Here is a 14,653-nt window from a genome sequence, read left to right as displayed (position 1 = left end):
GGTTGCAGTTGTGGAATATGGCAGCACTGGAGGATAATGGGTTCCTGGTAGCTTCATATTTGATTCTTCTCAAATCTCTGGTGGTTAATTTGCGTCTTTTCTTCTCAACACGTTTCTGGCGACCCTGGTGACTATTTGCTATAAAATGTTTGATGGTTCTGTGATCACGCCCCAATATCTTAGATATTTCAAGAGCACTGCATCCCTGTGAAAGACTTTTTACAATTTTTGACTTTTCAGAGTCAGTTAAATCTCTTTTTTGGCCCATTTTTCCAGAGGAGAACATTCTGCCTAATAATTATGCACACCTTGATATAGGGTGTTGATCTCCTTAGGCCACACCCTCCCTCGTTACACTAAAACACATCACCTGATATGCATTAAGTCCAATAAGCGTTCAAGTTTATACTGCTTGGAGTTGGAAATTATGGATAAAATGATGATATGGTCAAAATACTCGCTTGCCTAATAATTGTGCACACAGTGTAGTCAGTTTGACATCGGTGGATTTGATAAAGCTGCATCTTTCAGAACATGCCCTCACTTTAAAGATCGAATTCTGAAACTGGGCTTCACAGAGACTCGGTGGATTAGAGGTCAGCTGTTCTCATACCTTCCCTCTTCCATTTGAACTGTACATCTCTGTTTCACATTTCTAATTATCTTTTGAGTCTGATGGGGGAGGAAACATTAGTCACACTGATGTCTGGGTCACAAAGCTTTCCAGCACACACCTGCTACAAAGCCAACACAGTGACGCGCAGTAAGAGCGTTTGTGTTGGCTGGTGGGAGTATTTGTCTTAATACGCCACAGACCCACAAGTGAGTCATTCTCTCATGATCCAGTCTACATCTGAGCCTCCCTCACTCAACACATTCAGCAGGTCTCTCAGCCAAATCAATACAAGCAGTGGGCGGAGGCACTGGGAACCTAGCTGTTTTAAGCACATCGGCAGAAGTCTGCTGTTTCTGTGAGTGAGCTGAGGGGATATGCATTAATGAGTGGTCTCTAACCCAGGGATAATTAATATACCTCATCAGCCAACATATATTTGATGACTATTTTATATCAGAATGTTTTAAGCATGTGCACATATTCCAAACTCTTAAGTGTGTTCACTTAATGCAAGGCTGTTAAAAGACTAATGGTATACTAGGCTGGTATTGGATACCATCTTGTGCCAGACATAATAATCCCTAATAATGTGATTTCATAGTGACACTTAGTTCAGGCTTAATCTCAGCACTCCCAACAAAGGTTTAGGACTCTGGTGTGGTGCTGATGAGAATATCTAGGAATGTATACTGTTTACATATGAACTCTCCACACTTACAAACATGTACGCTCACTAAGGCCACCCACAGTGGACGCAATTAACTGTGTTTACATCTACACTTGTTGTTGCGTTCTGTGCTGAGCTGAAATGGCAAATGAACGAGAGTATTTTTAAAATGATGACCACAAAACAAACATCTATTGTACAGATTTAGAGAACAACAGGAAAGTACTGTCCAAGACTGATTACAACTTTTCTATTAACTAAGAAAGAGGAACAGCAATCCACACTGCCATCTTTTGGTGACAAATCAGAATTCAGTTTAATCCTGTAACTCCTCTGAAGAGCTTCAAAAGTACATTTTGTGTATGGTGCTTTCTGTAGATTGCTTCATGGTAAAAGGAGTGATTGAGGATTTGTCTTCTGTGTTCACATCATGTTTTTCCAATAACAAAGACCTATATTTACACGAGTGTTTGTATGATTGACAGTAAATTTGCTTTGACACTTGACTAAACTCTACCCAGGAATTCTTACTCCTTTCATACAATTGATCTCCGTTTTAATATTATGATACACATAAATAAAAAAAAAAAAAAAAATCTTCTGCCTCCATCACGGTTCAGCGCCAAGAGGCAACATCCTCCATCATTACCCTGTATTTATATTAAACATTCAGAAGGCAATAGATGGCTTCATCTTTGAAATCTATAGATTGATACAGAGCTGTATTGTCAGGATACTAATGCACATCTCACTTGCTGTTTGATCAGAAGTATAAGGTGGTAAACACTGCCACCAAGTGGCAAAGACTAGAGCCAGAGCACACCTTATTACTAATTCAATGTTCACAAAAGGCCCATCTGAACCTCTAAGTGCATGGTGTAGACAGAAATGTGTGACATAGCACACAAACTTCACAAGCTGACAGCTGAGTCTTTCTTTGACTATAACAACAACTCAGAAGAAATTTTAATTACTGACCGTCTATTGCATGTTACTACATATTCCTCACCTAAAAAGAACTTTGACACTAACATGACTTCATTATTAGAGAAAAGCCATAGCACAGGTAGTTAGTGTAGCTGAGGTTTAAATCATTAATGTGCAGTTGAAATCACCGACATTTTCCCAGTTAGTCAGTCCTGCGAAAACAGGTGGGTACACAGTCTGTACTGCAAGAATAAACACCTACTAAGCACGGGTGTATATTTAAGAGCAACATAATGTGAGTACAGGTATTCAGTGTCACTGTGAGAACAATCAATAATTTCAGCAGAACTACCAAAAGCCTGTGAATATTTGCTAGTTTTCTTATAACAGTAAATCAAAACTATTAATTTGTTTTGACCAAAACAACAAAATCCTGTTTGACAAGATAGATACTGCTTTACAATTTCCTCAACCAAACAATTAATGGGTTCATCAAGAAAATAAATGCCAGTTAACGGTCAATAATGAAATTAAGCTCGTTTGCAGCCCCAGTTGATGTCTCACCTTTTCAATTTCTATGGCACAATGAGCGTTAAAGCAAGTTCTTAATATTTTACTCATTTAGGAATTTGTCATTGCTGCACGAAGGATGTTTGGCTCATTATAGATAGCTATACTTGACAAGTCAGTAATTTGTAAAATGTCTCAGGATCTGGAGGAAGCACATCATGCTATTTAGCACTAGTATTTGCTACTCTGCCTAGCACATCCTCCCCAAGACCCCTGAAAAGTTGGTCCGTTTTGCACCATTACCCTATAATAGACACCACTGGAACAGCTTTTTCGAAATGTTGCAGCCTTTTTTAGATCCAGTGGCAACAAATGAACACATTTTACGTGTTTCTTTTGATGATGCCAATTGCATTAAGGAGACAAGTACACCTTTATGAAGATGGATCCAGATTTGTGTCATTTGCTGTTGAGTCACTCTTCACTAATGTACCACTAAAGAAAACAACTGATGATATCTTAAGCCCACAGTGGGAACATGACAAATAAAGAAAAGTGCTTTAAAAAGGCTCGTTAAAGATACATGTAATAAAACATTTTCTTAAAAACATGCTGCATTTGGACTGGCTCCTGCCAATACTCATGAGCAAACCAAGGTAGTAAAGTAACTGTTTATCAGTTACTTTATGACCCTGGCACCCTTTTTTTTCAGCCTGACAGGAATAAAGAGCAAACAATATGAAAGACAGAGGAGAAAATGGCAGGATTCTTACACAGGCAGCAAAATCACTGACTGCTTTTTCTCTATTAGTGCCTGTGTGTGCAATTCCTGGAGCCGACTGGACAGTGTTCTGGCCACATTTTTTTTTGGAATGCCGGCCATGATTCAGCACATTGTCTGCTTGTTTAGGGGAATGACTGTGGCAGCAGGCCAATGTCTAAATATGAAAATGGGTGGCTAAAGATGAAACCTCCATCAGCACCATTTCATACTGTCCTAAACTATGCAGGCATTATACAAACACACATGTTGTAGACAGCAGGCAGTTTGGTACTACAAAACAATGAATGCTCACTTATTCTTAATTTTTTTTTTTTTGCCCCACCCCCCCAAAAAAAACAACAACCAACCCACCCCACAAAACTTGAAAATACTAGAGTATAGGACCAGGCTAAAATAATGTACCAGGGACAGAGAGCTGAAGAATCCATCACCACAAAATCCAACAGCTCCTGTCCAGGGACAGAGAGCTGAAGAATCCATCACAAAATCCAACAGCTCCTGTCTGTAATGCCCAGCTACACAAAGAACCACAATAAAAGTCTGTGTTTCGACAAGGTTAGGCTATTATGGCAGTGTGTGTGTGTGTGTGTGTGTGTGTGTTTGTGTGTTCGCTCAGGGGTAGGAAGGCAATTTCCTCGTAGATGAAAGGCAGACTAAAAACACAATCCATTATCATCCATTACAACCCATTAGTTATCCTGCTACACACTTAAGTGAAACAATCCTGTTTAGTGATGGAAAAATAAACCATCAGCAAGAAGGGGCATAGACAAATGAAATCAATGACGCATCTGCACAAACCATACAAATAAACCCACAAATAAGCAACGGCCAAAGACGTAGAGTGATTTAAAAAGGGATATGCACATGTGAGTGGTTTGTGTTAATCGCCACACAAAGAACTACTCATATTGTCCTCGATCAGTTTCATTCTGCCACTCATGCTTTCAGCGCCTGGTTTGAAAAGAGCGTAAACATGAATGTGTGGTGAGGTAAGCCCTCTCTCTCTCACAGCATGTTGCAGTGTTCTGGTGTTCTCTGGCTTGACTATGTGGCAGGAAGGGGGATGTGTGTCAGCAGCTCATAACAAATAACAAATGCTGTTTACTTTTAGTAAAACACTTCAATGATGTGCAACTGTGGACAAACCAGAGCTCCGAATACAAAGACCATGGCTGAACACCTCATTTAATTTTTCAGGCATATTGCCCTAAATCTTACAGTAGGCAAATATTTGAATCTAAAAATTTATGATATTTATTATATGAATACAATAATATTACACTACAGGCAATCCTGCATTTTGCAATATATTATAACCAAATTGTCATGATAGTTATGTAGCTGGAGAGAAAAAGGCTAAGGTGGATTATGGTTCAGCACAATGTTGCCTCTAGGCTGCATCATCTGTAATAGGCTCCGATATAAACATCACCAAGCAAATGCTCCCACAGACCATGTACAGAGCCAACACCAATCGCTCCCACAGACCATGTACAGAGCCAACGTCGATTAAGGAAACAAGAGCAACAACAATGGCAGGATTTATCACAGCTGGAGCAGAGATGCACAACTCTGCTCAGACTGGTTCCATCATGTCCAGTCTGCTGTGTCCTCAGTGGTCTGGACCAGCTTCAGCAGACCTCACTAAGTAGGGTTAGGTCGACTTGGGTCACTTTCTCTGTGTGCTGGGACTTTTGGGGATCTGGTTTATCTCCACACAGTTACCAACATGTACTGGCTCCCCACACTGCCAGGGGAAAGACTACATTCCAAATAGCCAGCAGCAGATATAGTCATCACACTGTTGGCCAGTCAACACCCCCCTGAGCCATGACACATTCAAATGCACATGCACAGGCTGTGTTCAGACCAACAAGCATGTAAAAAGAAAGCAGCATTCTCATTCATTTCAGTGAGACCACCAGGCTGGCACAGAAGGGGCTTCCTGTGTACATTCATGATAGCTGAAAGAAAACGCCTCCACCAATGCTTCCCCTTCAGTTTTTACACAGTACAGACACAGGGACCGTTTTCAGTCTGAACCAGGGATGCAACAGTATGAGATTTTTATGGTATGATAGCAGTCTCTGTATATATATATCACAGTTTTACGGTATACAACATTACACAATTACTATTATCATCAGCTACAATGACCCTCAAAGGAATGAAAAGGGTCTTTTTTTATTGCAAGTGACTGTGACAGTTGACTGAGGTGGACTGCAACATAGATTGACCATAAAGAATAAACAGAACTACAAATGTGATTTAAAAAAGGCATACAACTATGACAACATAACTAAAGCATGTTAGTTTGTATGTTAGCACCAGTAGCAGACAAAGTATTACCTTTGAATGAATGAAGGTCACATTTGGCTTTTTCCCGTTAGGGGTTCGTCACAGCAAATTGTCAGTATTACGATTCGCTGTGGCAAACCCCCAACGGCAAAAAGCCAAATGTGACATTCATCATATGGTGACAGTATTACCTTTAATTTTGTGAAAGCACTAGCCTACTATCAAACTGTAAAACTACTCTGTTACAAATCTACTGTCTCTGTTACTAATGTACTCAATGCATAAAAAAAAAAAACTAAACCATATATATTATACTGTTATATATCATTACATTAACTCATGCATTGATGTAAAAGCAGGACTTGACTGTTGCGACTGGTTGAGGTGGAGTTCTTTTGGACTACTTTGTATCCAAGTGAAACTACTGATTATTTTCATCAGGGATTGATCTGATTATTATTTTCCCCATTAATCAATTCACTTTTGTGAAAACTTCTGACAATAGTGAAAAATGGCATCACAATGTTCTAAATGATTTTCAAAACAGGTGCTAATTTATCATAGCTGCGCAATAGCACAGCCAGACTAGTCCTGCCCATACCTTCTCTCTCGCTCCCTCTCTCTCACTCACTCACTCACGCACACACTTATGTGAGCTGGGAAGGTTTGTGTGTGCGTTTCTGGGGTCAGACTGGGATTAATCCTGTTGTAACTCAGAGATTAGCAAACAAACAGTGTGGAAAATTATTTTGATAGCGCATTTCATAACCGATGTTTATATGTTTATTGCTTGTGATTAGCATTATTTGCAGGACACACTTTTGATCTGCAGGGAGAGCTTTGTTCTCAGAGCTGCACATTTTTGGTATATCCAAAGTAATCTGATGCAGCTGGTGATTTTAATTTCTTTTTTGGTGGATGGAGTTTGGTGATAGGCTATCAGCCTCCTTTCTGCCATTTGTCTGCTACATGTGTGCATGTGGTGCTTGCTGTGGAGTCTGACAGGCAATCAGGAAAGAAAGGTGCACAAGCATTGCATTTTTTTCCTTCAATACCAGAAATAAGCAAATGGTGCATGGTATGATAGACATCCATTTTCATACCATGAAACAGGTATACTGCTGCAACCCTAGTCAGAACATCCACTTCTATTACTCAACATGCTACAGGTGATGAGCTGAACACCAACAGTTAGGGAGATTCTGGACCAATGTGTTAGACAGTGTCTCTACCACCATCATCAAAACACTAAATGAGGGAATATCTTTTGGAAGAATAATGTTCATCCCTCCAGTAGAGTTCAGAGACTTGTAGCGTCAATGCCAAAGTGCACTGAAGCTGTTCTGGTATCATGTGGTGGCCCAAAAACCTTTATGTTGGGTTTTCCTTTAATTTGTCACCTGTCTGTATGCAATTTGCCCAAAAGACAAATGCATATTCAGATCGAAGCCAGCAGTCAGTATTAAGTGTTCATATGCTCACGCAACAGTGCTGGAGGGGAATAATCTGAAACTGTTCTTCTTCATCAAAAGCCAGAATAACCGTCTGCCAGCGTCACTTTATATTACAAGGAAGACTTCAAAGGCAAGATGATCCAAAAACACCAATGGTGTAATAACATGTTATTAAAAGCAACTAAATTTTGAGGAAAAAAAGTGCAACAAATATTCAAACAATTAGAAAACAAAACTATAAAAACTGTAACAAAATACATTTAATCTCAGACCAAAATCTCACAAATTCACCAGTTGCTTATTTAAAAAAGATTTAAAAAACCCTGAGGTTCAACTTTAAACTGGAGACACAGTGTGTGACTAGAAAAAAACAAATGGGTAAACTGAAAATTACTCTTTCAAAAACAACTCAACTGTAAACAAGAAGCTAAACATCATACTTATACAGTATCTGAAATTAGTTCATAGCCACCACAGCACTAAATAACAAACAAGCCTAACATAAATGAAAACTATAACCTTTAAAACTGTGTTTATAAAGGGCTCTACATAAAAAGCAGAACAGAAAAAAATACCATGCACTAAAGTTAATACAAACCCTAGGTTCTGTCATACACCCAGGTCCTACCGAGCTAACCGGCCTATGTTGCCTCTCATCACAAGACTGTCTTCAGTTGAAGGTTTGAAACAGGAACTTAACTACGAGGCATCAGCAAACACAAACACACGCACACGGTCTGACAGCCTAAACCCACATCCTCATACACAGAGTCATGCATGTGGAAACCTACTCTCATATGCATTATATGTTGGTGCCCTTTTCTGATCACTGTTTTACCATTAATGGCAGTTACTCAGCAGCAGCCTGCCCACACACAGACCTCCCTACCACCTTGAACATATTCCATTAATAGTGTTTTAGCAGACAAAACAAATGCATACCCTCTTACACACACGGACTCTAAAGAGACCCTGATGTTTTATAGCTGTCTTAATAAGTAGTGCTTTTTGAGTGCAATGCTAACCCACATGTTCAAACCTGGAAATACTGTATGTTGACAGGAGTCACATAGCAAAGCACAGGAACTGTACAAACACCAATATTACGCACAGACCCCCATACCAGATTTTAGCAATGCTTCCATTCAAGTGACTTTATAAGAGTGCAAACACTTATATTTATACAAAAATAATCACCATTTTCATTTGCCACAATGAGATTAGGGTAATAATTTGATAAATGTTTGCACTTAAAGTGCAATCATGTTGTGATGACATGAATATGTTATCATTTTACAGCAAGTCTGTTGTCTAATGCAAACTAACCTCTTTGACCTGGTTTTTATTAAAGTGGTTATGACATGGCACACCATAGACCCCTTCGGGGTTCATGACGTCAGTGGTTTGACTCAGACCTCTGGCACCTCTGTTGCAGGCCTCTCCATGTTACTTTCTCCATTTGCCAACTCTGTTATTCCTCCCTACCTCCCTAGTCAGGTATGCTAAATATTCTAAAAGTTCAGATAACGGCTAAGGTAATTGCAAAATTGACAGAAGTGAAGCACAAAAAAAAAAAAAGCTTAGTATTGTTAGATGCGACTGAAAGGTCCAGCTGCTTCGAGACGATTAAAATTCCTGTCCAGCCTCAAAATGAGCTCTTAAAATGTATTACTGGAAGGACATTCCTTGGGTTAGTTACTGGGATCTCAGTAAACACACAAGCAAACTCAAGTGACAGGAGAGGAGTGACACAGAGAGATGAAGGTAAAATTAGAAATGATGAGTAGTGAGAGAGCGCGGGAGAGTGCTTAATAAAATCAATAAGCTTTTAGTGAAATATAAAGACTACTCTGCTATAGTTTTCATGTCAACAAGTAAATTATCATCTCATCCTGATGAGTTTGTTGAAAAGAAGCTCTGTTAAATCTTGTTCAAGAGAAAGGATATAAACCAAATAAGTATTATGTGCGGCTACCTACTTTATTGTGTGACTAATTAAACAGTCACACAACCTTTGTTGTGTTTCCTGCTTTTCAACAACAAATGTGCTGAAATGTGTGTGCAGTAAAATGTGAACACAGTAAAAACTAATCTGTGAGGAAGACAATCAGGATTTAAACAAGCAGGCATACAAGTTAAAATGTCAAATGCTGCAAACCACTTGATAAAAGGCAAGAGACGTCGCATCCAGCTGAGCCTTGCGCTCATAGTCAGACTGTGGTAGTTTGGCCACTGTCTAGGAAAACAATCACACTTTTCTTGTCTCACAGATGCCACAGCAACTATTTAATCAGCCGGCTTCAAACAAGCTGAGAATGTTGAACTAGACTACAAATACCCATTTACCAGGAGGCATCTCTAAGTAATCTACTTAGATTCCAGACTAATGCTGTAATTTTAATCACCTGTGCCTGTGAAACTCATGCAAATGTCAAATGTACAACAACCAACAACCAATGAAATGAATATTAGAGCTCTTACCCATCCTCCTCTCCATCGACAGTTTTAAGACCAGCTGATGCAGTTAAGGCACTAGCGGTGGTGACATTGCCCTCAGATTCCTGACCCTGGCCAGTGGTAGATCCAGATCCAGCCTCCCCTCCGGTCAACTTGGGCAGCCCTAACAGGGCTGACTGGTGCTGAAGGAGTAGTCGCTGGGCATCCTGCAGCTGAGTGGTGGTGAAGCTGGGCAGACTAGCATAAAGGGCACTGGCCTGGGCAGCATGAGCAAGGGCCTGGGCACTGTTGTGGTCCTGGGACAAGCTGACAGACGTGGGCTGGCTTTGGGGAACAGCTTGTGGGGGCATACGGCCACTATTCCCAGCGTTGGGGGCTAGTGGCTGGGCCTGGGGATCGTTCAGAAGGTTGGGTGGAGGCACACTTGGTGCAGAAACTTGGCTCTGGTGAGCTGTGGTGGGCAGCTGGGTGCCCAGGCCTGTGCTCTGTATTTGTGTTGATAGTGACTGTGGCTTCTTCTGCTGGCAGTCCAGATGGCCAGGTTGGCCCTGAGGCTGCTGGCCAAAGCCTGCTACTCCAACATGAGAGGGCATACTTGAGGTGGTGGCCTGAACAGAGGAAGGCTGCTGTGGCTGCGTGTGGAGGAGTGCCTGTGACTGCTGAGAGCCTCCCATCATTTGACATGCTCCACTAGCTGGTCCAGAGGGAGCCAAACCACCTTGGTTGGATGCAGGCTGAGAAGCAGCAGCCTGGGGAATACCTTGGTGTGGCTGAGTAGGTGGCCTCACCTGCACTGGGGCTGCTTGGGGAACAGCAGCTGGCTGTTGTGGCAGAGAGGCATAGCCCATCTTCTGCTGCTGAACTCCCACTAGACCCTGTGTGGAGACTGGGGGTTGATTAGCAACTGCCTGGGCATAGGTGAGCTGCTGCTGAGATACAACAGATGCAGGAAGTCCAGTAGCAGTCTGGTGGCCTGGTATAGGAGAAGGCTGATGAATGTTTGCAGAAGCAGAGGGGGCCACTGTAGTCTTCACATGTGAATGGGTAATATCCTTGGTGTGTATGTGCTGTTGGGTTTGGGATACTCCCATGCTTAAACCACTGGGGAGAATTCCTTGAAAGCCCTGAGGAGGGGAAACATAATCCTGGGCATGCTGGGGTACTAGGGGGCCCCCAGCCTCTCCACTACACACACTCTCAGTATAATGGCTCAGTGTACTCATAGTGCTACTTACAGAACTACCACTTGCACTTTCCCTCTCGCAGGTGCCTGCAAAGCTCTCAGAGACAAACTGACGCATACTGAAAGATCCAGTATCACATGCAGAAGAACTGGGAGCAGAGGCCGGCGTCTCCTTGTCATAGTAATCAGCGCATGTCCATCTGCCCTTTTTGAAGGGCTCAGAGCTAGAGTCCAGCTTCACCACCCTAAAGCGAGAACTGGTGGTAGCTGCAGGTTGGGCAAGAGTAGATGATACAGGTGCAGTGGCCACGGCTGTGACAGGGGCACTCACAGGCTGTTGCACAGCAAACCCAACTCGTCCCTGGATCCCACTGGAGGGTGTCATGCCCCCAGAGGCACTGGTGGCGGCAGCAGTAGTTGTAGCCATGGTGATGTTGGAGTTGATGATCTGGCGTTGTTGGATTGTGCTGACATTAGTGGTGGTCATAAGGATAGTCCCAACTGCAACGGCACAACCACCTCCGCTCCCTCCACTGCTGCTTATGACATTAAGAGGAAAGCCACCACTGCTACTGCTAGCAGTTGTGTTGATCCCCCCTCTCGCAGGGACATTGGCAGAGCTCATCTTATTCACATTACTAACACTGCTAGTCTGGGATTTAACTATGCTAACTGCAGTGCCTGTAGCAGAAATGTGCATTTCAGGGACAGATCCTATGGCTACAATTCCTGCAGGCTGACCAACAATACTTGAAGGGGCAGTCTGGGAAACATTCTCTTGAGGGGCCCCCATGTTAGAAGGCATTTTCTGAGTGACACAAGATAAAGCTCCAGAAGTGAGGGCAGATGGAGTAGTCCCAGGTGCACAGGATGGAGAGTATACATGGCCATGGCTGGGATGGTGTACTGTCCCATTAACCATGGCCCCATCATGCTGCTGAGCCTGGTTCAGGGCATGGGGGTGTGAAGGTTGGTTGGGGGAGACAGCTCCAGGGCTCTCTACCTCATGAAAATTACTCAGTGTCTCCTCTGAAGAGCTTCTGTCTGCTCCGATTATGTCATTAGCTCGGGAGAGGGACACATCCAGGATTTCAGAAGAAGACAGATCCTCAGTGTGGGACTCATCCAGATCGTCATAGCTTTCTGTGTCCTCTGCAATACTGTTGTTGGTACTCACAGATATTTGTGCTGGAGTCACACTTGTGATCTGAAAACCACTCTTCTTTTTCATCTGAGCTCCGGCCGACTGTGTAGGTTGCAGCTGGGAATGCAGAGTCAGGCTGTGGGGAGGAGGATGATGGGGGCCCGGGGAGGATGAACCAGCAGGAGGTTGGCACTGAATCAACAGGGAGGGTTGATAATCATCGGCTGAGACGTGGCTGTTACTGACCACCGGGTTTGCCGGTGTTGACAGCGCGGAGCCGCTCCCGCTGCCTGTGTTGCTACCCCTTCTGTGAAAGACAGCCGGGTGCGCCATCTTTCTAACACTGCCAGAGTCTCCTGCAGGGTCCGGATGATGCATTTCGAAAGAATCCGGGGGGTAGTTGTTCTCTGACAGTATGCAATAAGGTTGCAGTTCGTTAACGGCGCCGTTTTGACAAAACTACGGCTAACAACACGATCAAAACCAAAATTTTGAATCAGGTGCTGGATGGCTGTTCTGAAATATCTGGTAAAGTTGTGCCAATATTTACAGCCTCTCGTACACGATTCGTTGCTCTCCAGTGACAGTTAGTGAGGCGAAAAAAGCTACTGGCCGCTTGCTGAGTAGCTAGCTAGCCAACGTCAGCTGTAATTCGCCTGCCAACTACCAGTGTTATCCGTTTGTGCCTTTGTTAAGCACAAGATAACATTTTATAGGATTTGTAATGAGGAGCTATGCTGTACTTAACGCACGCACTAACAAGCAAGAATAGCTGTGGAGTAAGTTAGCTTTTTATTAAAGGCTAGCCTGACAGAGAAGTCGCTAACGTCCGCTAGCTAGTTGCCAGTCTCCATCACCGGCTAGCTAAACACAGACTATATAGTGTCTTTTTATACGCCGACTTTGTTCAAACAAAAGAAAATGAAAACAAGCAACCTTTCATCCGGTGTTCAATGACGTTAGAGCGAATACGATCTCTTAATAGCGGAAAACAAAGGTTTAATCCATTCAACTGAATCCTCGTTTTGCTGTATCACTGATCCTCCCCAACGGTAGCGTTGTTCAGTAACGTTATGTAGCCTCCTGCACCGCTGCTGTGGCTGTGTGACGAGACTAGAGGGGAGGGGTGCTCCGTAATATGGCGACCGCGCATGATCTCTACTGCCAGACATAAAGCAGTCTGGGAGAGGCAGCCGAGCCGTCATCGACGGAAAGTGCCGAAAAGAGCCGAGTATAACGCGATGCCTCAAATAAATTTAGAGAGATCACAAATTTTCTCTGTATTTAACTCAAAGAAACATAGATTTAGGGCAAGGCGTAGATTAAATAAATACGTTAATAATTACATAATATCAAAATAGTGCACTACCTGTCAAACTGCATATATAAGCTAGTAAAGTGCAGTAGATTGCCTATTAATTTGACCGTGACCAAGATTCAAAATGTAAAGGTTACTTGCATGTTAACAAAACAATAACATATATCATAATCTCTGACATGGACTATTCTGTATAATGAATGTTTTTATGTTTAATGGAATTGCATTTGTTTCTTATTGAATAAAGGATCTGAATACACAGCTACAGTATGAGTTGGTGCTTGATTGTGTTTGCATATTGAGACAAAAACTACAAACATTTGTTATGCAATGAGGAAAACATCAACATCACAACAGTGTTTCTGAAACAAATGTGAACAGAGAGCTGCTGGATCTTTCTGCAGACACAGGTGCTGTCTACTGTACACTGGAGGATTTTTCTACACACGGGTACTGTTTAGGGCCAGACTCTTTCTGTCTGCCGTGTCTTTGAAAGATAGACATGCAGAGAGAGAAATGTAAACATTTGTCTGTAATGGTGCTCGCTATAGGTCAATGCTGAAAAGTGTAATGGTGTTCACTATAGGTCAATGAACCCTTGTGTGAAACCAGTCAGTCATTTGCATTTTCTACAATCAAGTGCTTTCTTCTCATCTCTGGATATAAAGATCCAGTAATAATTCAAACTCAGTTTTGTGTGTGTAGTGTTTATTGAAGGAGGTGGAGGAATGAGAAGCTGAAGAACAGAAGAGAAGATTGACTGTCCAGGAAGCAGATGGGCTATATCCATCGATACAAATGATAGAGGACGAGAAACAAGAGCCCAGTGCAGTGTAAGCGTCTGGTGCTGTCAGCAGCTTTAAATCACACACCACAACAAAACACACAGCATTATTGTGCCACTGCCCCAAAATGGAATGGAAACTAGAGTCGGTGGTTCCATGTGAGTGCTTGACTGAAGTGATTTCTGGGAACTGCAGTTCAAAGTACCTTGCACATGTCCAGTGTGGTGTGATTTAAGCTGATATCTGCCTCAGCTGATTATGAGAATTACCTTGTTTAGAGTGCAAGCAGTAATCAGTCATTGCCTGCTGAAGGACAGGTAGATGTAAAGGTTTGAGCATGAAAAGACAGACATGTCAACGAAGAGGTAATGATGCTGCTGAAACCAACCTACTGTAAAGTTCTTAAAACAACAAAGGATTCTTTGCCTGTGGAGAGCCCAGCGATGCTGTAGGGCGTCTGCATCTCTGGGGCTTGTCTCCACTGAGCCTTCCCTGTTCTGAATAGAG

General features: G+C 42.5%; 1 protein-coding gene across 1 annotated transcript in view; it reads right to left on the bottom strand.

Moving 5' to 3' along the window:
* tsc22d1 (TSC22 domain family, member 1) overlaps window positions 1-13,213 on the bottom strand; it is a 24,144-nt gene extending 10,931 nt beyond the window's left edge. The window contains exon 1 of the mRNA XM_020614433.1: window positions 9,741-13,213. Coding sequence (XP_020470089.1) covers window positions 9,741-12,421 — 2,681 coding nt within the window. The 5' untranslated portion in view covers window positions 12,422-13,213. The remainder of the gene's footprint in view (window positions 1-9,740) is intronic.
* Between the last annotated feature and the right edge of the window lie 1,440 nt (window positions 13,214-14,653).

This window comes from Monopterus albus, unplaced genomic scaffold (assembly GCF_001952655.1).
Source record: "Monopterus albus unplaced genomic scaffold, M_albus_1.0 scaffold146.1, whole genome shotgun sequence".
NCBI lineage: Eukaryota > Metazoa > Chordata > Actinopteri > Synbranchiformes > Synbranchidae > Monopterus > Monopterus albus.
The sequence above is the reverse complement of the archived record's forward strand: the minus strand, read 5'-3'. Positions and strand labels throughout refer to the sequence as shown.